Source organism: Macaca mulatta, chromosome 5 (genome assembly GCF_049350105.2).
Source record: "Macaca mulatta isolate MMU2019108-1 chromosome 5, T2T-MMU8v2.0, whole genome shotgun sequence".
NCBI lineage: Eukaryota > Metazoa > Chordata > Mammalia > Primates > Cercopithecidae > Macaca > Macaca mulatta.
The window spans coordinates 156512011-156537242 of NC_133410.1; the positions used below are offsets into that span (position 1 = coordinate 156512011).

General features: G+C 37.9%; 1 protein-coding gene across 3 annotated transcripts in view; it reads left to right on the plus strand.

Moving 5' to 3' along the window:
* ARHGAP10 (Rho GTPase activating protein 10) overlaps positions 1–25232 on the plus strand; it is a 333388-nt gene that overhangs the window by 205685 nt on the left and 102471 nt on the right. For all 3 annotated transcript variants that reach the window (XM_015139311.3, XM_078002317.1, XM_078002316.1), the window contains 4 exons: positions 5028–5115; positions 13599–13657; positions 22795–22900; positions 24461–24620. In XM_015139311.3, coding sequence (XP_014994797.2) covers positions 5028–5115; positions 13599–13657; positions 22795–22900; positions 24461–24620 — 413 coding nt within the window. The remainder of the gene's footprint in view (positions 1–5027; positions 5116–13598; positions 13658–22794; positions 22901–24460; positions 24621–25232) is intronic.

Genomic DNA, 25232 nt, shown 5'->3' on the forward strand with positions numbered 1-25232 from the left:
GCAACCTCATACATATTGCTGGCAAGGGAAATGCTTATGTTTTCAGTAATATCACTCTGCAAACAGAGGAAAGTTAGAGAATTGATGTGAGACAGTTACTGACTTGTTACCTCCTCATTCATTTAAGAGGGTTACACAATATACCTTTGTTTTGAGTAATCTATAAATAATTCCTACTATGAATTTAAGATTATCAATCAAAAACTTTGGATTTTCATTAGCATTAATACCATTTTCTTATTACCTTATGCTACCAATACAAACCTTAGCCCTTGGCAAAATATATTTACTTGCTGTTTCCTAGTCAATTTAATGTTTCCTAATTTCTTTCCTTTTATCCAGATTGAGTGCTCAAATGGGAATAATTTAATGGCTTTTCCAAAAAAAGGGTTTTAGAGTTTTGAATAGTCATGTCTACATAATCTTAGGGATATTATTTTTCTCCAACCTTTCCCATTTTGCTGCATTGTTACAGGGTTACATATATATCCTGAAGAGGAAAAAATTGTGTGGGTCTGCCCAATTTTTAACTTTGCTTTTTAAAATAATTAGTGTTTTTTATTATTATTCTTGAAGGTTATAGGTTTATTTCAACTTTGAATTTTTTTCAAAGAACATTTTGTTTGTAATGCGTTGTCTTTGTAGAAATGGGAAATAATTTAACTTTTAAGTATTTGAGAAACAGTCCTAAGCCATGTACTATTTTTTGAGGAGAGCTGCCATTTACCCAGTTCTCTGTAGTTCTTGAGAGGTAATTATTTACTTTAGAATTTTTTATTGCCATTTTTACACAAAATACTTTGTATTGTTTGTTGAAGTGTTTTAAGTCTTCTTTACTGGTGTAAAAGTTTATAATGATTTCTAAAACATTATGTGCTTAATCTCTTGCTTGTTTTTTCATTTGTCTCTTTTTTCTGGTGTGTTTTTTCCCTTCATATTTCATATTAAAATAGAGAAAAATGTTTCTTTCCATTTTCCTTCTCTCCTTCTTACTTCTCCTGCCCTTTCTTCCCTCCTTATCCTCTTTATTTTCTCCCCCTTCTTTCCTTCTCTCCTATCTCCCAGCTGGCATGAAATAGCAATGACATTGACCATACAAAATTGTCTAAATAGAGAGGCAGTTATTCTCCTCGAGGCCAGGTAAAGGAGCAGGCAGCTGCCTTCCTCCACCTGGTGATGAGAGGGCATTCTTAGTTGTCTTCCCCTCTGGGAGCCTAAGGCAACTGTCCACTGGATTTCCAGCAGCCTCTGAGCCTTTCCCTGGACCAAGCTTCTTAAGGTGCTGAAAGAACATGCCCATATGAGCAGATGCCTGCCTTTTTCTTCCCTTTTGCAGCCTCTAAGACAGGGTGCACAGATTTGGTAGAAGTTGTTATTGTTTTTGTAAAGTAGAAACAGCACAGTTGGGAAAGGCAGGGAGAAATATCAGATGAGTTGTCTTTGGGTGAGTCATGATTTTTTAGTAAATGGAGTGGGAATGTAACTAGCAATTACAATAGTTCATGGTAGATTAGAACTGATAGGAGGTAGAGTTGTTACGCATTATTCCTCCTTCCCTACTTTACTTTAAAACATCAGAGCAAGAGAAGAGGAAATTGTGAGAAAATGTGGTAGTAGCTTGTGTGGTCTGGTGAGCTCAGTGGTTACTTCTAAATCTGATTTGCAAGAAGGGCTGGATGACTTTATTTTCACACATAAAACCACAGAAAACAAGAAATGAGAAGAGTTTTACTTGAAAACCATTACCTTGTTTCCTTTGTAGGACAACTTTGTTGCATCGATTGGGGAAAAAAGTGAACTAACGTAGCTGAAAAATATCTGATTTTTTATTATACGACATATTTTCAAAATTCATCCATTCATTGTGCTTTTTCAAGTACTTTAAAATTGGACCTAAGTCAGTGTTGAGTAGGGTGCTAGCAGCTGCATAAAATTGCACTTTGCATTTAGGTTGGACTGCAGATTTTCAGTTTCAAAAAAAATGACCAGCGGTTATGTAAGTGTGAAACGTTCACCCAAATAAAAAGTCAACTCTTTTTATCTGTGCTTGTTAGTTCAGATTTTTAACAAATCCATGAAGTGTCCTTCCTTGGTCAGAAAGGAAGCAAATTGTTTTTGTCTTTCTTATGGTAGATCATATATTCTGAATGAACCCTCCAAATGTATTTTCATGTTTGAATCCCAAATAATTATTAAATTCTGCCTAGTCCCAGTGCATTCACTCATTGTAAAGGACTGCTAGGGATGATTGAGCTATTTGAAAACAGTGAAAATTTAAGAGAGAGTAACATAGACGCTATGTAGTCATTTGCTTCTGATATGACAGCTGCTTTTTATTCCATGAATTTAGAATGATGGCTTATTTTTCCATGGAAAGAATATGATTCTCAAAATACAGAATCATAATTTGGTAGAAAGCTGGAAATAAAAGATTTCCTTTAGAAGCCTCTTGGATTTTAAAAAGGTGGTTTGCTGGTAGCAAGTTGATTGAAAATGTTATCTGACTTGTATGTTAAAATGAGATTTAAATAATTGATTTAATGAGAGAGAGAATATTCAGTTACTGAAGTAATTGGTTGGCAAAGGCTTTAGAACAGAATTATTTAGTCCTAGTTATAAAGGATTGCACCTTTAATCAGGGTGCTTAATTTGATTTCTTGAATGTATCTGTGGCTTGTCTGACAAGCTCAGTAACAAATGAGTTCTGAATTGTAGGAACTGATCAAAATGTAATCAGTGTCAATTGCCATTGTTGTAGTTTATTGCATATTGCTGTCAGTTGCTGTAATCAAGAAATGTTGAAGTGCTTTAAAAGTCTTCAGACCTTTGAGTAATTGACCTCATATGTATGATACTATGGCTGTGAAATAACCATCACTTCCTGTTTTACTTTATCTTCAGAAAGTTTCAACCCAACATTGAGTTATCATCCACCCTTCATCATCCCAAGCCTAAAACTTTTTAAGTGGCATGCATGACTTAATGTGGTGGTCCCATTTTGACAGGTTTTTCTTTTTAGTGTTTTTAAAAAGGAAATACTAACAAGATGTTTCCTTCTCCATGAAGACAAATACAGTATAAGGGAGGAAAAAAACCTTGAAACAACTAGGTTTTTTTTGGTCTTAGTTAAGACATCATCGTGGAGTGAGGGAGAAACAGTCTTTTCCATGAATCTCTTATTTTCTCCTTTGCATAGTAGGCGTGTAGAAAACCAGGCAGATTGATACTGATGGCTCATTATCATTCGTCATAACCCATTTCCTGCCTCCTCCCTTTGGGCAGGTACCATCACTGCTTGCTTATATTTTTTAGTGACTCAGCAGTGGTAATAACCTGCTACATTTAATTATTTATGGAAATCTGTATACATTCTTCATTTGCCTTGATGCTCTTAATAGTTCTGTGAGAGCATTTACAGTATCTCCATTGTGCAGATGAAGATCTGAAGTTCAGATAGGTTTGGAAGTCGCTTATGGTGGTATGGCTGGGCCAGGTTGTTAGAGGCATGTAAGCCCAGCTTTTTGATACCCATGCTGCTCTCCTCCCCGCCACCATGCCACAGCTGAGTGTACCAGCCCAGAGTTACAAGAGTCAAAGGTGCCACCATACTCGTTAGGGGTTTGCCTTTCCTGCCATCCTTTCATTTTAGTTCTGGCAGGATTGACGCTTTCCTTTCCACAATCGACTAACTCTCCCATCTCCTTTTTTTTTTTTCTTGATACCACATACCTTTTCTTTAGAACTTACTAGCCATTTTGAATTTAATTTTTTTCTTTTACTTTATAAAGGAGCAACCCTATTGACTTATCACTTGAAAGGATGTTTGTAAGAAACACATCAGTACGCACTATTTGGATAAAGAAAACTAGTTTAAGTTAGAATGAATGTCTGGAGTGTTACACAAAGACTTCCAGTACATATTTCCCGGATGAGTGTATATATTATAGTGTTAATGTGAAAGGTTAACTGTAAATGACTTTTTAAGTCTCTGTCTAGTCATTTTCTGTTTTGGTTGATCATATATTAATTTCAGAAAGATTATCTAATGAACAGAAATCCTGAAAATCTGAGACTAAGTTTATCATCCTTTTACCAGTTTGTTGCCATTCTGATTGTCATTTTGCCGTTCATGGTGCCACCCGCAATTTTCTGTGTCATAATGATGCAGGATGTTTTTTGCTCCCTGATTCGGCTAAATCCGAGTTTTTGTGTTACCACCAGGGAAAATCAGACATGCGGACACAGTGAAAGGTGAGGAGAGTGGAAGTTATTGAGCTAAAGGGGAGCTCTCAGCAAAGAGAGGGGGTCCCACCACCCGGCTCCCAACTCTCATACTGAACGCAAGGCCACCACACAGGAGTTGAAGAGGTCTGGCTCCTCCTTGGCATAAGGCAGGAATTCCCAGTAGCTCCGCCCTGTTCCCCCAGTGTGCATGTGGGCCCTTAGTCTGAGCCACTCCACGTTGATTTATTTCCCTTACTGAGCATGGGTTAAAGACTGAAATTTTCACTGTGGGCATGTTTAGGCAAGCCTCATGTACGCAGTGACCTGGGTGGGTCGGAGGTTCTCTGGGGACTCTACCCTTCTTATTTGGCTGTCTCCTGCCTCTGTCAATACACAGTATGAGAGCAACAGTGCCACCTAAAACAAATCATATGCATACAACTGAAAGTGCCACTTGCTATAAGCCAAGGCTACTGAGTGATACTGTTAACAACGATGATAATAGCTATACATAAAATACATTGTGGGTGTTGAAATAATACACTATATCTAATTCTTCCTTACTCCCAACCCATCTCTTATTTTTTGCTTTGATCTCTACTACAGATTTTCTGAAGTGCCAGAAGTGTCTAGTCATAGAACATATCTTATAGTATTTTAGAGAAATTGTATATATAATGTTTTCCTAGGAAACCGCAGGATTGTGGTTTGCTCATTTAAAAATGGAAGCTTTGTGAGCTAGACAAGAGGACCTTTGATGTTCAAGGTTTTAATTATTTTTTTGTTGTTTGCTTGCTCACTAGATGTAAAAACGTGCCATGAGGTGGACCTGGAGAATTCTGCAGATTGGGAAGTGAAGACAATAACAAGTGCCCTGAAACAGTATTTGAGGTAAGCGCTTCTCAGCAGCAAGATAGAAGAATGGACTATTGGGGTCTGTAACATACAACAGATGCCAATTGTGTACATAAATATCAATACTTAAATGAAGCCTTACTTTAAAAAGGGAAAATTTCTCAGGTGTCTCAGTGTCCCAGAAAGAAAGGTAACTGGTAGATAAACATCAGTAACTAAGTAAATTGCAACAGAACAGGAATTGACATAGACTTGGGTTTTGAAATAGACGTTTCTTGTGGATGTACATTTTAGGAATTAAACACTATGAAACAACTCGTTGAGGCTCATGATGGAATGAAGGCTATTTATTGGATTCATTATGTCTTTATATTTTATGCTGAAATGATTTTTTAAAGTTTAAATGATTTGAACTTAAGGCTTATGACATGTCAATGCAAAGCTCTTTGAAAAGAAGTTTACTTGGTGAGGTTTTAAGATAAAGTTGTTTTCTATTGATGATAGAAAATACAGAGTTAGGAGAGGGTAGCATTTTTTATGAATCACTGTTTTTTTTTTTTTTTTTAAAGAAAATAATGGTAAGCTCAGGGTTAGATGAAGAGCAAGTATATAGACAGTTAAAAAAATAAAAAAAGATCACAACTGTAATTTTTATATGCTGTGGTTCTGTTGGGGACTTAGATTAGATTTTCCATGGCAAACGAATGACCTAGGACCAGTTCTCTTTTTTTTTTTTGGAGATGGAGTCTTGTTCTTTTTGCCCACGCTGGAGTGCAGTGGCACGATCTTGGCTCACTGCAACCTCTGCCTCCTAGGTTCAAGCAATTCTCGTGCCTCAGCATCCTGAGTAGCTGGGATTACAGGCTTGCCACACCACGCCTGGCTAATTTTTGTAATTTTAGTAGAGGCGGAGTTTCACCATGTTGACCAGGCTGGTCTCAAACTCCTGACCTCAAGTGATCTGCCCCCCTTGGCCTCCCAAAGTGTAGATTACAGGTGTGAGCCACCATACCTGGCCTCAGGAACAGTGCTTTTTAACCATGCATAGGGTTGTTTTCCAGGTAAAAGTTACTTTGGTTCCAGTGGATACATTCGAATCAACTTTATATGACATATTTTGTATTTTTAAAAAATTATGAAAAATTTCAGATACATAAGATGAGAAGTTAGTGTAATGAACCCTTATGGCTCTATTATCCTGCTTCTTGAGTTATCAACATTCCATCCTTCTTAATTCATTAATCTTCCTACCTGCCACTGTTTTTGAGACAGTCTTGCTGTTGGCCCGGCCTGGAGTACAATGGCATGATCTTGGCTCACTGCAACTTCTGCCTTCCGGGTTCCAGCAATTCTCCTGTCTCAGCCTCCTCAGTAGCTGAGATTACGGGCACTCACCACCACGTCCGGCTGATTTTTTTGTATTTTTAATAGAGACAGGGTTTTGCCATGTTGGCCAGAATGGTCTCGAACTCCTGACCTCAGGTGATCCACCCGCCTCAGCCTCCCAAAGTGCTGGGATCTACCTGCCACTTTTTATAGATAATACTTTAAAGATTTTCTGAAACATCATATTACTGTACCCATAAATACTTGAGTACCTCAAAAACTCTTTTTTTTTTTTGAGACGGAGTCTTACTCTGGAGTGCAGTGGCGCAATCTTGGCTCACTGCAAGCTCCACCTCCCGGGTTCACGCCATTCTCCTGCCTAAGCCTCCTGAATAGCTGGGACTACAGGCACCTGCCACTATGCCTGGCTAATTTTTTCGTGTTTTTTTTAGTAGAGACAGGGTTTCACCGTGTTAACCAGGATGGTCTCGATCTCCTGACCTCGTGATCTGCCTGCCTCGGCCTCCCAAAATGCTGGGATTACAGGCATGAGCCATCGTGCCTGGCCTCAAAGAGTCATTTTTTAAAAGTCAATCAGAATATATTATGTACAACAAAATTAATATCCAGCATTCAGTCTATGTTCAATTTTTACCAGCAGTCTTCAAAAAAGCCTTTTTATATTTGGTTTAAATCCTGCAGGATTTAAACTGTGCCAACATTTCACTTGGTTGATAGGTTTTAAGGTTCTTTTAATCTCTGCATTTCCTCCCTTCCTCCACCACTGGCATTTATTTGTTGATGAACCTGGTTCATTTTTGATTATGTCTTCATGATAGCATTTAACATGTTTCTTTAGCCATCCTGTGTCCTGTAGATAAAGATTTTTCAAATAGGCTTTGTTAGAGTCAGGTTTTCTTTTATTTCAAGAATACATTGTATTGGTGGTATATTCTTTCTGTTGTTTACCATCAGGTAGGCTGGGTTGTATGGTTGTCCCACTTTTTAATGATATAAAATTTATCCTTCGGTAATAGGTATGTATTACCTATTTTCAAGTGCTTTATGTAAAGAAGATTTTTTCAGTCACTGTTCTAAATTTTTTCTTAAACTATTATGTGCACTATTGTTATTCCTAATTGATAAAGAGATGTATACTTATATCAGTATTGCCACTGATAGTGACTAACTGTGGTTTAGATGAGGATTATGGTAAAAATGAATCTTGTTACTCCCAACCCTAGGATAAGAATTTAAGTTCCCTGAAGATAGGCATCTTTTAAGTCTTGTTCACTGCAGTATCCCCAGCAACTTGGAGCTGTACCTGTGGCTGAGAAATTAGAACAGTGGTTCTCAACTGAGGATGATTTTGCCCCCCAAGTGGGATGTTTTGCCATGTTTGGAGACATTATTGATTTTCACCATTGCTGGTTTGCAGTGCTCCTGGCATCTGGTGGCATCTGACATCCTGCAGTACGTAGGGCAGCCCTCCCTCCCCCCACAAAGAATTATTTGATTCAAAATGTCAATATTTCTGAGATTCCTGAGAAAGCTGTATTAGATGCAGGAAAGAGTAGGTAAGGGGTATAAACATACAATGAATTGCACATGTTAACTTGAAGAATTGCACATGTTAACCAGAAGAAGTACTGCCACTCTAGGAGATGGCTTTAAATCTATTTTACTGTTTGGTAGACTTGTAGCAGTGCAGGTAAAGGGATTGACTGAGATGATGGAAAACTAAGGCTGGAAATCCACCTTTTTTGGCAATAAATTGCATTCTTTTTTCTCCATTCCATATGGTTCTTTTCTTTTGCTGTGTGGGAGGAATTTGTTTAATAAACTAGAGGCTCTTTTTATTTAGTACATAGGATTTCTTTTTGGATCTTGATATTCTCAGAAGCTAATTCCTTATTGCCCCTGGTCTTGTGTTGCTTTTTCTGCCTTTTTATTTTATTACCTTGCTTCATCCTATGGAATTACACTTTTAAACAAACATTGCCTACAGAACGACATTATGAGATGTTATTATTATATAACTTCACTTCTAACAAAATACACATTCTGCCTGAATGTGATAAAGTGAATTATCATAAGATGGCAGATGCCTTGGGAGATTTGAAAGTTGGGTTGCTGTTCTTTTCCCCTATGTTATTTTTAGCGATGGAAAATGCAGTAATTAGGATTTAATTGACACTTAAAAAAAATTTTGGTGATGCATCAAATGGGATAAAACTGAGTTTTTATCTACCTCCATTTTGGCAACAGGGTTCTGGCCCAAGCAAGTGTATTTCTTTCTGCATGAGAGGTAATACAGTGTGATGGTCAAGAGCAGGAGGTCTGGAGCCAGCCTGCCTGCCAGGGTTGGAGCCCCAGCTCTGTCACTCACGGCACCATGGCGTGAAGCTGAATATAGCTTTTCTCACCCAAAAAAGCTCTTGCCCTTGAATTCTTCTCACTGCAAATAACCCAGCCATCTTATTGGATGGGATGGTGGAGGTGGAGGGAGGAAAACAGCCAGAGCCCCAAAGCACCAAACTAAAACAAGAAGCAGGTCCTCCAGGGTCTTGGAGAAGGACAAGTATGTGCAGTGGACCGATGCGTCGCATCTCCCTTTTCCTTCTACTGACTTGAGGCAATGTTTTTTTTTGTTTTACTTCTCATGTTTTAGAGAGCTGAATACCAGCCCTCTGAATGATTTCTTATCTATGCAGACCATTATTTTGATTTTCAGAAACATGTTCGTTACAGCAGTTTTCTGTTGTGAGGGGACAAATGAGTGGTTTTGTGATGTTTCTAGTCAAATGATTTTACCTGGAGGAAACTTCTTTTAAGCCTGGAAATTGTAATGGGACTTTTTGGGAGGGAAATGCCAGCTTAGGTAAATATTATGATTTATATCCCCCAACAGATCCCAACGAGTGGCAAAGAGAGGTGGCTCAGAAACATGTCAGGTGGGAGGCTGAGAGTTGCAGTGACTCAGCATAATACATTCTGTATGGGGAACTTGTTGTTTTTATGGCTGCTTCCCTAATGTTAACAATATTTATTTTCTTACGCTGCATTGCTTAGCTAGACATATGGCAATGATATAAGTAACTTGTAGAAGATATTCAGATACAAATTCATTTTTATCGGAAAAGAAATGTTTTTCTAAGGGTTCTCAATCCCCCCGACCAACCCCGCTTTTCTTTTCAGCACCCTTTAACTTTCCTTCTCTGCTAGATAACCATTTTTCTTCTTTGTTACCTCCTGCTTTTCCATATTTTGAAACAAACCTCCTGAAGACTTTCTTTGCATTGGCCCTTTTTTCTCCTTATTTAGCCTGTGGTATAGTTGATTTTTTTTTTTTTTTCCATTTTCTTGGTGAAATGGGAGTGTAGGGGAAAAGGAGAGGGAGGGGAAATAAGAGCAGGACTTTTTCACTCGTGCATTATATTTTAGTTTCTGGTTGTCATTTTGTGTTTGTATGTGACTATAGCATTATAAATTGTATGTAAGGAATATATGTACCTAAACATTTTTTTCTTTGATTTTTCAATTTTCTTTTCAAAACATTAAAAAAAAAATAGAGACAGAGTCTCACTTTGTTGCCTAGGCTGGTCTTGAACTCCTGTCCTCAAATGATCCTTCCGCCTTGGCCTCCCAAAGCAGTGGGGTTACAGGTGTGAGCTACCATGCTTGGCCTATTTTTATTTGTTTTTTTAAGACAGCTTTATTGAAACATAGTTGACATACAATAAGCTGCATATAAGTTTGATATATGTGTACCTCTGAAACTTAACACCATAATCAAGATAGTGACCCTATGCATTATTACCCCCAAAAGTTTCCTCCTACTGTTTGAAATCTCTCACCCCACTGAAGTAGCCTCATCTACTGATACGTTACTTTACAGTTCCTGTAATTTTATATAAATAGAATTATACAGCGTATACTTGAAATCGGTATTATTTCACTTAGAATAATTAGATTCATCTATGTTGTAGTATATACCACCAGTTCATTCCATCTCACTGCTAACTAATGGATGATTTTATAGATAAACCAGCATTTAAAAAAATCAGTTCATCTGTTGAAGGATATTTAACTTGCTTGTAACTTTTGGCTATTGCACATAAAGCTGCTAAAAGCATTCATATACCTATGTTTGAGTGGACATAGGCTTTCATTTCTCTTGGATAAATCCCAGGAGTGGAATATTTAGATCATGTGGTAAGTGTATGCTTAACTTTTTGGGAAACTAACAAACTTTCTTCCTAAGTTGATGTATTTCTTTACATCCTCACCAACACTGTACAAAAGTTCCATTTCCTTTTCATTCTTGCCAACTCTTAAGCTGGTCAATCTTTTTCATTTTAGCCATCCTAACAGGTATTTGATAGTATTTCATTGTTCTTTTAGTTTGTACTTCCCTAATAACTAGTAATGTTGAACTTTTTTTCTATGTGCTTATTTTCCATTTATATATTTTCTTGGGTGAAGTGTCTGTGCATATCTTTTGCCCAAGTTTTTACAACTTAGATTGTAATATTATTGTGTTTTAAAAGTTAAAAAAATATATTTTGAGTACAAGTCCTTTCTTAGATACCTGCTTTGCAAATATTTTCTTCATTCTGTGATTTCTCTTTTCATTCTCTCAATAGGTGTCTTTCAAAGAGAAGTTTTAATTTTGATGAAGTCTAGTTCATCACTTTTTCTTTTTATGGACTGTGCTTTCGATGCTATATTAAGAAATCTTTGCACTTATTCAAGGTCACAAAAGTTTTCTTCTGTAAGTTTTACAGTTTTAGGTTTTACGCTTAGTTCTATGATCCATTTTGAGTTAATTTTTACATAAGATATGAGGTATGAATTCAAGTTCATTTTTGCATGGGGATCTCCAGTAGTTCTAGTACAATTTGTGGGAGAGGGTATTTCTCCTAAATTGTCTATTGATATGATCATACAGTTTTCTTTTTGTTTGGTGAAGTATACTGATTTTTAGATATTATGCTAGTATTATATTCCTGTTATAAACCCAACTTGTGATATATTATTTTATTTATCTTGTGGAATTTGATTTAGTAACATTTTATTAAGAATAGTTGCATCTATGTTCATGAGTGATATTGGTCTGTAGTTTTCTCATAAGGCCTTTCTCATAATGTGTTTAACTTTGATATTAGGATAAAGTTTACCTCACAGAATGAGTTAGAAATTATTCCCTCTTCTATTTTATGGAAGAATTTGTATAGAATCAGTAGTTTTTCTTTCTTAATTGTTTGGTAGAATTCATTCAGTGACATCATCTGGCCCTAGTTTTCTAACTGGCAATATTTTTAATTGCAAATTCAATAGGACTACTCAGGTTATCTGTTTCTTCTTGAGTGAACTTTGGTGGCTTGTGTCTTTTAAGACATTTGTCCATTTCATCTGAATTGTTGAATTTATGGGCGTAAAATTGTTCATAGTATTTTATTTTTGATAACTTCAGAATCTGCACTGATTCTGTAGTCACCTTTCTCATTGCTGGCATTGTTTATTTTCTCTCTTTTATTTCCTAATCATTCTGGCTAGATTGATCAATTTTACTAATTATCTTAAAGATACGGTTTTGGATTAATTTATTTTCTCTATTTTTCTGTTTTCTATTTCATGGATTTCTGCTTGATTTTTATTTCTCTTCTTCTGCTTACTTTGGCTTAATTTACACTTTTTTTTTTCCCTCATAGCTCATTAAGGTACAAAATGAAGTCCTTGGTTTACCACCCTTCTTCTTTTTTAATATAGGTGTTTAGTAGCATAAAATTTCCTCTTAGTACTGCTTTACCAACATCCCTCAAATTCTAATATGTTGTGCTTTTATTGCATTCATTTCAGAATACTTTCTAGCTTCTCTTTCGAGTTTTCCAGCTATCTTTCTGTTACTGATTTTTAATTCAATTTTTGTTGTAATCAAAGAAGAAACTCTGTATGACTTAAGCCCTTTTTATTTTTGAGATTTGTTTCATGGCCCAGAATATGGTTCATCTTGGAAAATAAATGGCCTGTATGTGCTGGGAATGTGTGTTCTGCTTTTGAGTGGAGTGTCATTTAGGTGAAGGACATGCCGATTGGATTAAGTTGGTTGATATTTTTGTTCAAATCTTCTGTATCCTGATTTTTCTACTTGTTACTGAAACAGAGGGGTATTTAAATCTCTGATTATAGTTGTGTATTTGCCCATTTCTCCTTGTAGTTCTGTCAGTTTTTCCTTTGAGTGTGTCGGGGCTCTCTTATTAGATCTATTAATATTTAGTATTGTTTTGGCTTCAAGACGAGTTGACACTTTGTCAATATGAAGTGGCCTTCTTTATTCCTGGCAATATTCTTGGCTTTGCATATGTTAAAAAATTTTGTTTGTGCATCTTTGATTTTTAAAAAAAATTTGAAGCAGAATGTCTGAGTTACAGGATTGTAACCTCTTAAAAGTTCTTAATATCTTGCGAGATTACCCTCCAGAAAGGCTGTACAGACTGACACTTGTCTAGGTATTCTTTAAGTGTTTATAAAGCTAGTTGCTCTGGTCTTTTATAATTTTAAGATATGTAGCAAGGTGGACTGAACTGTAGCATTCTGTTGATCACAGGATAAAATAAACTACCTTATGTAACTTGTTTTGTAGACTATGAAAATGCTGTGTATATTTTTAAAGTTGTCATCAATTTTATTTCATCTCTCATAGGCATGAAGATAAATTCTTATTTTTGTAATATATTTAAGCAGAGAGGATTTGAGTTTGTTTAATGTTTTCTATGTATTTTTTGTGGAATCTTCAGCTAATATCTTAGGGATGATGTTTCAAAATTGTTTGCTTACATTTGATTAGATAGTATGTTTGGCTTTAAATACATTAATGTGTAGAAGGAAGTCTTATATATCAAACCAGATGTTCACAAAGGTACTGTCCGAGATTAGATATGAAATACTGTATGCTTAGGTCTAGTAGGGATTTGTGGCTGCTTAGGCTTTGTTAGTGCTTGGTGTCAACAGCAGTTGATAAAGTGATCTGTTCGATTTATGTATCTTTTTTGATATGTAAAGATATTCCCTAGGGAAGTTTTACACATTAATTAAGAAATGCATAACAAATTTGACATCTTTTCATAAAAAAACTCAAAAGTGACTTGTTTGGATTTATTTGATAATTCTGAGCTGTTCTTTTCACACAGGAGCCTTCCAGAGCCTCTCATGACCTATGAGTTACATGGAGATTTCATTGTTCCAGCCAGTAAGTATTATGTAAAGGTCATAGGAACAGTTTTGTAGTTGGTAGGGAGCATCAACTAAAAATTTCCATATGAAAAATTCAACTTGTTGTTACTGCAATTTGTGTTAAAAATAGAAATCACTTTAAATGATGTTTGGTCCCTCCCCCTATCCTTAGAAGGTGACTAAAAGGGACAGTATATTCATTCATTTGTTCACATGCATTAATTATTTCCTACTATGTTACTGGATATGTAAAGCCAAGACAGGATTCTTGTCTCCATGAGACAATTCCATAGCAAGTACTGGGCCTTACTTACTCCTCATTATACTAGAAAATGTACAATAATGGCATGAGCAAAATGCTGAGGGAACACAGAAGTATTTAACTTATGAAAGGTTGGGGAGATGAGAAGATTTGGAAAGATTAGTAGTTTGGAGATGGCTTCACATAGAGAGATACTCAGATCTAAATTACAGACAGAAGGAAGATTATGAGATAATGCCAGAACCCCAAACAGTATTTGATGCAGAGTGACTAGTATTCGATCAAATGTTAAATGAAAAAGGCCTATAGTTGGTGGAATTTTGTGATTGATTTTTTTGTGAGTCATACTCATTTGAGGTTTTCTTGTTTTCTGTTATATGGCTCACTTTTTATATTTGACGCGTGTTGTTTAATCATCATAGTCTTCTGAAGTACACTGGTGTTAGGTATTTAATAGTGAAGGAAATGAAGGTTGATACATGTTAAGTAACTTGCCAGATTATAGGGAGCCTTATTTAAAATTCAGAACCCTAGTTCCACGAGTTAAAACCTGCAGTATTGGTTTTCACAGGTGCACTGACAGTAGCTGTAATTGTATTTTCATTTCCTTTTATTTTCTCCTCTTGGATGTATTCCATAGTTTAATCTGTTGAAAAACTTAGAGCATTCCCATTGGGACCAATGTTACTGCTGCCTGAACATTGCTTTAAATGTTACCTTCTTGTGAGGTCCCTGGTCCAGCCAGTGTAAAGGTTCCTTCTGTGTTGCAGGAAGAAGTAGTGTGTAGGCCCCATTAGACTCTACATAGAAAATAGGCTTTTTCAAAAACTGGGTTCTATTCACTTCTGTTTTCACATGGGGAGAGGATTTTTTTAAAAAGAGAATTTGTGAGATCAAGGGAGTGGGGGAAAATTTTCTCGGCAAAAACTCAAGTAAATGCTTAGTTGTTTTGATTTCTTCCCTGTGGCATTTTTGGCAAACTGGGGAAAGAGAAATTAAACTTAATTGGAGGACAGTTGTTTCATGTTGTTTGCCTTGGAGACTGGAAACAGCAGAAGAGTGCCAATTTTAATCTAGAATCCTTTGAGAATTAGAGAAAGATAAAGTAATTATGGAATACGGTTTTAAATGACCACAATCATTAGTATTATCATCATGCCCCTTTACTGATGGCAGTGTTTTTGAAATTTGAATATCAATGTGTTTTACCAAATGAAGAAGTTCCTAAGAGCTAGGAGCTTACATCTTAAGAGGTAATAAAATCTGTGGTGGTAGAAAATAAGTTTAAAGACTTTGTTGAAGGCATCTTTGAGCAGAGTGGTGAAAAGGATTGTAGAAATGCAGACAAGATCATCACCTGTTGGACCAATACCTTGTGTTTTGCTTCCTGACTTTGTGGGAATGCTGTGATAGTCTTCACAGCGATTTGGATAACAGGACGGTCAGTGTTTCTACTGTAATCACTGCCATGGATTTGCACCTAAGTGCCGTTATGGTTGGAATGGGACCTGTAGTAACTTGATTTAATGAGAAAAAGTACATGTATTAAATAGGTGTATTTTAGGGGCCAACGTTTCCAATGTAGACTTCAAGTTTTTATTTTAATCTCTTGAGTACCCTTCTCTGCACTCATTGCCTCTTTTAGAGAGTGTGGGAACAGATCTTCCTGATCTTTTGCATATGGACTTTTAAGTATCAAATGAAATAGTTACGGAAATCAGGTGGCCAAAATTAGTCTCCCCTTTTGAATGCTGTTGGAAAATCGGGATTGTGATTAAACTGTAATTTTCTGTGAACACCGAGACAGCTTACCTTGTTTTTGCTCGTGTCTGTTAGCTGAACTGACTGCTAAAATTACAAAGCATCAGCAGTCTTTGTTACCACCTCTCACACCAGCTTGAAAACTAATTTTTGATTCTTCTCAGTCATGTGCAGTGGTTTCCATCTGTTCTGTGGCGATGAGATAGTCTCTTCTCTTCTGCCCTCCCTGCTGAGAGCTCTCAAGGTTTCTCCTGGTCCCATCATTTTCTCTCATCAGTTTCTTTCCTGTAGTTTCCTGTCGTGAACCTCCGTGTTAATTTCTAGGGTTCATGATACAAATATAAATCTCGTTTCTATTTTGTCACCACAAAAGGCACATTTTTTTTATGTTCCTTTTTCTAAAAAAAAAGCAACTTACTTCTGGCAAAGGTTGACTGCATTGGAAAAGTTAAAAAATTTTTTTCTTTGAGAAAATTAAGAGTTAATGTAACTTTCTCCATTAGCTGAATTCCAAACTAAACTTATAAAAGGAACCTAGTAGACGATCCATCTTGGGGGAGACTATAATGGACTTTGGACATGGAAATTTGTAAGACGAAAAGGCAGTTAACTGGTCCATGAGGAATACAAAAGATTGTGTCCACTACAGGAAGGCTAGCAGGCAGGCGTCTAGCTGGATGTCTTACTGCGTGATGTGTGTTACCTTTGAGAACGATGTGTAAGCCATGATCTGTGTGTCAGCCTTTTGGCCTCAAAGTCCTTGCTGTATCATGTTGATAAGAGTGGACTCATGCCTCAGGGTTGGAGTCATGGTGCTTAGTACGAGAATGACAACTAAAGGCTGAATGCCTGTTGCATCAGAAGAAAAAACTCTTCACTGTCACTTAAACGAAAACACTCATGTTGCTATGTTCTGTGTGCTTTCTTCCTGTAATCAAGTTACTTGGGAAGCAAAATCATTACCACAAAGATCTTTGGTTATTTATCATGAGAAGCATAACTATAATCGGATCCAAGACATTGGTGTTTGTGCCAAGACATTGGTGTTTGCCTAACCAGAATGTTCTATCCTTTTTGATAAACCTACCTGGGAAGCAAGACAAAAATCATGTGATTCTTGCTGGGGAAGGGCTCAGGAACCCAGGAATTAAGGGAACTGAATGCTTAGTGGCATGCCTCGCTCTTAGCCTGATGTATTCATTTCACAGTAGATGCGAACGCCACAGGAGAAATGCAACACTTGATGTCTGTTGACTGAAGCCCTTTATCCCTTGGGAAGTGCTTGGATGGTTACTGCTAATGCCTTTCTAAAATTACAGTATCATTGACTTTTGACATTTCAATATTGAAATAATTTAGCATTTATCTGCCTTGTGTCTTTGATAAGCTCTACAATCACATCTTTTTCAGTTTCTGTTAGTTGGCACAGCATCATAAGCAGATGGACATTACAGTGTGGTAGATGCTGATTTGTAGTTACACAATTAAAATGCCTTTTCCACTACAGTAAGCTCCTAATTCCCTGGCATATTTCAGGAATTTGGTATTATGATTAATTTAGTACTCTAGTTTTTTTTTTTTTTTAAAGGTAAGCTGGCTGTTCATTCTTTGTCAATCACTAGCAATTAAAATAAAATAAATTGTGTTAGCATAAGCAACTTTAGATGGCTTATCTTCAAAAACTTTTTTGGAGTACCTTTAAGGTATTATGTTGTAGCTACATAGAAATACTTGCTAATAGAAAGCTCTGATTAATTTCAAAACAAAATAGAGAAAAAAATGGTTTTATTTTAAAAGCCTAGAGTATATTTTTTGAAGAAGAAGAAGAAGAGGGAAAAAGACTTGGCAGGAATGGATGTGTGATTTTAAAATAGATGAGGACGGGCTAGCAGGAGAGGCACTGAAGATAGTGAAAGGTTTTGACTCTATTTTTCAAAATCAATTTCACTATTTTGAGAAATGAAGAATGTAATTCATAGAGTGTGGGAAACTTTCTCTAGCTTGTGTTTCTAAATAATGAATTCTAAAATATTTAAACTAGGTTGTCACTGGAAAAAGATCATTATTAATGGCAAGATAGACTCACAAGTTAGTAGTAGGTTTTTAGTGCAAAGTTTTCCAAAGTTTTTAATTTTTGCAGTGTAACATTCTTATCCTCAGTGGTTGTCCTTTTATTCCTTTGGAATTTCGACTATTTTGCAGAGTCTCTGCTTTAATTCTATTTTTAAAAATCAAAGCTGTGAACTGAAATTGTTACACTGTTTTTATTTTTGCCAGTGTTGATTAATATCTTGGTTTTTATACCAGATTAAGAACTGGGTTATAATTTATTACCTAATCCTTTTGACAGTTGTGTTTTTGTTTTTGGTGATTGTGTTCTTTACGTGCCTTTTAATTTCTTAGCCTTTTTGCATCCTTTCTCTTTAGCAACAACTGTCTTAGTGTCCTCTATTGTAAAGTATCATTTCTCATTCTCAAACACTTATTAGGGGTGTAAACTGGAACAACCTTATCTTTACAAACATTGGAAACAATCTAAGTGTTCATAAAATCGATGGTAAGGTGCTCCATTTAATGATACTGAAAAATGTCCATGATATATTAAATAAAATAAAATAGGTTGTTTAGGCATTTCATTACAAAAAAAAGGAAGGAAAACTCTGCAGGATTTATACTTAAAATTTACCAGTTTATTTTAGGATGAGATTTATCATGGGTAGCTTTAAGTGAACTTTTTGTTGAAATACAACATAGGCTCAAATCAGTATACAGCTTAATGAATTTTCACACATAATCAGCCACAGATCAAGCAATCAAACGTCATCAGAAGCCCTTTCTCGTGCCCATGTGGTCATTATCCACTCCCTTGAAGAGTGATCACTCTCCTGACATTCTAGGTTGGGGCTGCAGCATTTGAACTTTATGTAAATGGAATCAGAGTATATTCTTCTGTAGCTGGTTTCTTTTACTCATTTTGTGAGAGTCATCCATGTTGTGTGAAATATTCCTTCGTTTTCATTGCATTCTGTTTGAAGAAGCCACAATAGATTTATCTGTTCTACTGTTAATGAACATTTGGGTGGTTTCCAGTTTTGGGCTAATAGAACGCTGCTGTGAATATAGGAGTATGTGTCTTTTAATGCGTGTTTATGTGCATTTTTCCTGGTTATATACCTATGAGTGGAATTTTTGGGTCGGTCATAGGGTATGTGTTTGTTCAGCTTTAGTAGATAACTGCCGAACAGTTCTCCAGAGTGGTTGAACCCTTTAATGACTCCCATCTAGTTAGCATATGGAAGTTTCAGTTGCCTCATGTCCTTGCCAAAGCTTAGTATTCATTTAAAGCCATTCTGGCAGGTGAATATTACTCTTTCATTGTGGTTTTAATTTCTTTTTCACCGTTACAGGTTTATTCTGTTTTCATAGGTTTTTTGGTCACAGGAATAAATCTTTTGTGAAATTCCTGCCCCAGTCTTTTGCCCATTTGTCTGTTAGATTGTCTCTTTTTTCCCTGATTGGTTTGTAGTTCTTTCTAATGTGATTGCATGCTGTTTCTCATATATATATATTTCAGATACTTAGTACTTTATACTAAGGTCATTTTCTCTGTGTTGTCCAAGATTTTAGTATTACAAGTATTTAATTTTTGTCATAAGGAAAAAAACTATTATCCTTTGGAAAAAAAAAATGTCCCTTTCTTGATCTGCTTTACCTCTCTTTCCCATTCTCTTGTTTTTTACTTTCTGAGCAAGTGTTCTGAACTCCCACTCTTCACCCCTTCTCCAGCAGCTCCCTCTTTGTTTAACCTCCTCATTTTAGTAGAAAGGGGCTCTCAGTTGATAAACCTGGTGATACCCAGGGCCCTTCTCCCAGTCTTTCCATTCCTTGACCTCTCCTTAACTCTCGAGTCCACTGGCTGTGCCCAGCCTTTGCAGGTTTCTTCTCAGTTGCCTTCCTGATGACATCAAAGTTCCCTGATCCTCCCACCTCCTCCTCCTCCTCCTCCTTGGTTGCATTGCCTGCTTGTCTTAGCCCTTGACTTCACGTCTCCCTGTACCTCTTTGGAGCCCTTTTCCCCGCAGTGCCCTCAGTTAGCTTTCTGTAGAAGTTGGGCAGCTTTGTCCATGAGCTAGTGGTCACACCTCCTGGAGAACGTTTCTAGCCTTGATCTCTAAAGCCTCCTACTGTTTCCATCTACTGCTAGAGACCAGCCATTTGAATGTCACTTTCTCCATTCCCTCCACCATCATCTCCTTCCTCAAGACAGCTTTGGCTGCTATGTTTCTGTCTGTTGGTGGAATTGGCCCTGTTATCAGACAACCCAGATGTGAAACACTGCTCATCTCTGCCTTCTTCCTTCTGACCCACTGCTAGTCTGCTGCTAAAACCTGTCAGTTCTGCTTCTTCCATGGTAGTGCTCAAATAATAATAGTAACATGAACAACAACAGTAATAATGGCTAACAGTGATTGAGTGCCCACACGTGCCAGCCACGGAGGCTAAGTGCTTTGTGTATGTTATAGCATTGAATCTCATAATGGCCTCTTAAGATACTGTTTTCATTTTGCACATGAGGGAGCTGAGGCACAGAGAGGTTAGTTAGGTAATTTGTTCAAGACCACTCAGCTATCAGTTAGAAGCAGCGATTCCCAGGTGTAGTGACGGTCCTGACATACAATCTTTTGACTTTACGATGGGCTTATTGGGATGTCCCCCCATTGTAAATCATAGGGCATCTATACTTCTTTGTTCTACCTCCCTCTTTGTAGTTCTACCACCGACCTCACTCCCTTTATTTATTTATTTATTTATTTTGAGATGGAGTCTCTCGCTATCACCCAGGCTGGAGTGCAGTGGCGCTGCAACCTCTGCCTCCTAGGTTCAAGCAATTCTCCCACCTCAGTCTCCTGGGTAGCTAGGATTACAGGTGCGTGCCACCACACCTGGCTAGTTTTTGTATTTTTAGTAGAGATGGTCTCACCATGTTGGCCAGGCTGGTCTTGAACTCCTGACCTCAAGTGATCTGCCCACCTCGGCCTCCCAAAGTGCTGGGATTACAGGCATGAGCCACCATGCCTGGCCACCCCTCCTTTCATTTCTTATTTCTTGTCTCCCAAATAACTGTTCCCTCCTAACTAGTTCTTTTTCCCATTCTAATCCATCCTTTAAAAAAATATGAGGCATATCTTCCCCAAATTTAACTCTATTCATATCCCTTTCTTGTTTTATTTTCACTTGACTAATTTAGAAGCCAACAGTGAGACAACTTCTTCATATTGGCCTTTGCAGACCAGAGGTGGCCTCAGGCTACCTTTCGTAAGAGCTGTCTCCGCACCGGCCCTGTGCTTTTTGTCATGCTATTACTGAATCTGGAATGTTCCCCCTGCCTCTCAATCCTGCCTTTCCTTGAACCCTTCCCCATTCTTCAGGACCCAAACTTCAAGGACTGTCCATTATGAGACCCTTCCTGAGCTTCCCTGGCCAGCCCTAAGTGAACCTCCGAAGCCATTTCTAACCTTCTTTTCTGTCAGCAGTAAAGTTAGAACCTAATTCTCTTTTGTTGCTTCTTTGACACCTGTGAAAACTAGCAAAATCTTCAATAACAAACATTTTATTGATTTGATAGTTTTCCAATCAAGAACACAATAAAGGGAATTGGGGTACACTGTTAATAAGAGCCACGTATAATAATTCCAAAGTTTGGGGGTTAAGGGAATGGGTTAGTTTCCCAGGGCTGTTGGAACAAAGTACTACTATTAACCAAGTGGCTTCAAAGAATCGGCATTTATTCCGTCACAATTCTTAGAGGCTGGAAGTCTGAAATCAAGATGTTGGGAGGGCCGTGCTCCCTCTGAAGGCCGTAGGAGGGATCCCTCCTTGCCACTCATAGCTTCTGGTGGTTGCTGGCAGTCTTTAGCATCCCTTGGCTTGTGGGTCCTTCATTCCAGCCTCTGCCTCTGCCTCTGCTGTGGCAGGACAATGTCCCCTGTGCTGTCTGTACATGGCCACTATCCCTCTCTTTGTTTTCTTATAAGGACACCAGTCATATTGGATGAAGAGGCCCCACCCTACTTCAGTTATGATCTCATCTGAACTGACATCTGCAACAGCTCTCTTCCCAAATAAGGTCGTGTATTAAGCACGCCTTTTTATTCTGATGTTTTGACATCCGGGGCCTCACTGACCCGAGGAAGCTGCCCCTCCCAGGGCTAGCCAATTCCTGGAGATATTAAACTTCTGCAGGCTTTTCACATGGAATTATCCAATCCAAAACCCCGTGACCCCCCTCCGCGCCAGCCTCCTCTGCGAGCCCTTACACTAGGCTGTATTCTCCTGCCCTTGTGACTTCAGTCCCGAGTGCCAGCAACTAGGGACAGCCCTTGCAACGCAGTGCCCACTGAAGTAATTTAAACCAGCCAGTCCTCGACCTGCGCACCCTGCCTCGCCCATTCCTTCCTGCAGAAACTACAGTAGAGGCTTTGCCCACATTCCCCGTTCTCCCTCTGCTTCTCGATCGACGTTGGTGCTTCCCCACATGGCTCTGCACAACATGCCATGCCGTCTGTTTCTAGGGCTCTGTGAATCTAAACTTTTCCTGACAGTCATTTTCATGCATGCCTTAGCATACCTGATGACATTAAATCCCACGTACAGTTTAACACAGCCACACTCTGAGTTCTAAGGGCTAGAACTTCAACATACTTTTTTTGGGGGCGGGGGAGTCCAGTTCAACCTGTAACATGGAATAGGTTATTTGCTGATATTTTACTTGTATTCCATTGTGGTGTGACCCAGTGACTAGACCCCATCGAGTAAACGATGAACAGACATGAAACGCAGCATGTCAGAAGGAGAAGCTTAGCAGCTGTCCATTCTGTAATACAAACCAAGGGGAAGGCACCGATTGCAGCCACACTGACATTAGCTCATTAGGGGAGGCACAAGAAGATTCATTATAAGGGGAAAGATTTTTTTTTTTTCCTTTTAAAGATGGCAAAATATGTTTAATGCTCCATGTTTGATAATCTTGAACAGAGGAGCTGTTGTCATTGTTTGCTTGGGAAATATATTTGATTCTGAGTTCTCTACTAACTATTGTTTTCTTTTACTTTTTCTTTTTTTTTTGGAAGAAAGCGGCAGCCCGGAATCTCGGGTTAATGCGATCCATTTCTTGGTACACAAACTGCCAGAGAAGAATAAAGAGATGTTGGACATTTTGGTGAAACACTTAACAAAGTAAGCCTCTTTTTCTTCCTTTTAACTTTCTTCACTTTGCTCTAGGTGCTGGGTCGTGCTCTGGGATTTGTGATGGGTGGAACTGGGGACCACACCTGGAAGGGCAGGCTGGATGTTTGACTCATTGTGTGTATTTTGGACAAGACTGTTGAAATATGCTTTCATGAAGTTGTATAATTATTTGCTTAACATCTCTGCCAGCAACTCAGGGTTTGATTTGAAGTGAAAGAGGAGAATGTTATACATTACCCTATACACAGATTCTGGAAATGTGAATATAAATTTGTTAGAATATTTAGCTTGGTTTCACACCTACCTAACTCTAAGTTTGAACATGTCCTTTAAGTTGGCTTAATTCAATAATGGGTAGTTATTTTATAGATTTCATTCTCTTTTCCTCCTCCTTTTAAAAGTCAGCAAAATCAAATCAGGGGAGAAATTATCCCTTTCTTTAAGTATAGAGATCTTTCTAACTGTAGAATTTTAGAGGTGAAAGGAAGCTGAAGAACGCTGTATTTTAGAACCTTTATTTTACATAGAAAGAAAATGAAGGTCAGAAGATACTGTGATTTGCCAAGGGTCCCACTGCTAGTTTAGCCATTTATTCATTTGGTCAACACATATTTAGTGAATGCCTTTTTTAGGTGCTGGTGGATACATAGTTGAATAAGATAGTCTAAATCCCAACTTTCATGAAGCTTATTTTCTAAGGGGAAAATATGAAAACCAGATTACAAATGAAAATATAAAATAGCTTCAGATGATAAGTGGCAGAAACACAAAGCAGAGTAAGGGGCCAGAATATATTGAGTGTGAGACTATAAAAATTGTTATTATGCAAAGGCTTTTTGACGATGGTATCTTTGAGTTTAGACCTGAATAAAGTTGCAGGGCTGCTGAGAACAGTTGTCTAGGTGATTGACTGCACAATGATACTGGGCTGAAGAAGTGATTGTGGGTGCTCTGACCAAACTTTGCATGCTTTTACAAGGGGACTCTGTAGTCTAGTATTCCTTGGAAGCAAAAGTATAATATTCTGGGGAAAGAGTGAGTTTTCTAAGAAGAGGGGAACAGTAAACTAAGGCTTTTGGGGGAAGCAAGCTTAGCACCTACAATTGGCCCTTTGTGGGTTCTGCATGGGCAGATTCAACCAGCTGCTGATCAGAAATACAGTATTCCCTGTGGACTTGAGGGTTGATTTTTTTTTTTTTTAATCCGTGGGTTTCCTGGGTTGACTGTAGGACTTGAACATCTGCAGATTTTGGTGTCTGCAGGGGTTCTGACATCAATTCTCAGGGGATACAGAGGGCCCACTGTACATGGAATTATTAAGAAAGCCATTGTGGTTAGAGTAGAGCATCAAAGAAAGGGAGGTAAAGGAGTAGGCAGCAGCGTCTGCATGGAGAGTTTCTCAGATCTGGTTATTTCAGAGGTAGGTGTTGAGGACGGTTAAGTCTCTTGACCCCTTGCTTTTAAGGAAATACAGAGTTGCAGACTATTTACAGTCCACAATTTTTGCTCCTTTGGTTAAACAGATTCCTCCCCCCTTACCAATTTCAGCGTTTCAAATCACTCCAAGCAGAACCTGATGACCGTGGCAAACTTAGGAGTGGTGTTTGGACCAACTCTGATGAGGCCACAGGAAGAAACTGTCGCTGCCCTCATGGACTTGAAGTTTCAGAATATTGTTGTGGAAATCTTAATTGAGAACCATGAAAAGGTAAAATTCTTTTTTTTTTTTTTTTCTTTAAGAGATTTTGTTTTTGGCTTGTCGCCATGTACTACACAATGATCCTCTTAGATTTCCCTTTTCTCTCTCTCTCTGTTTTAAAAAAATTCTTTTATTCTCACTATGATGAACTTGGTTCTAAGAAGTTCTCATTGAGCTTCTGTCTTCTGATGGAGTTCCATAAATGTGAAATTTATCTGGTCTTTTGTTATCTCACTGGTTTAATGAAGAAGCATTTAATCCAGATGCAAGTGAGTATCAAGGCAATTGTGAACTATTTAGGACTTTTGTTGCTTTTATTCCCATCTTTGGATTTCTCACTCAAATTCCATGTGGCACAACAACTCTGTACTCTTGAGCAAGTTAGGGCTTTGCAACTTACAAGAGAAAATAAGGCAAATAAGGTTGAAAGGATGTGAGATGGGGCCAGAAGACCATGAGCATCATTGAGACTAGGGGTTGAGGGGCAGCAAGGCCAGCCCCTGCTCTGCACCTGGGAAAGTTGCCTGCCTTCCAAAGATGGTTACACCTAGCTGTTGTGAATGGCACATAAAGGAGGAGAAGTTGGGAAAGGGTAAACTCTTCAAATAGGCTTAGGCATTG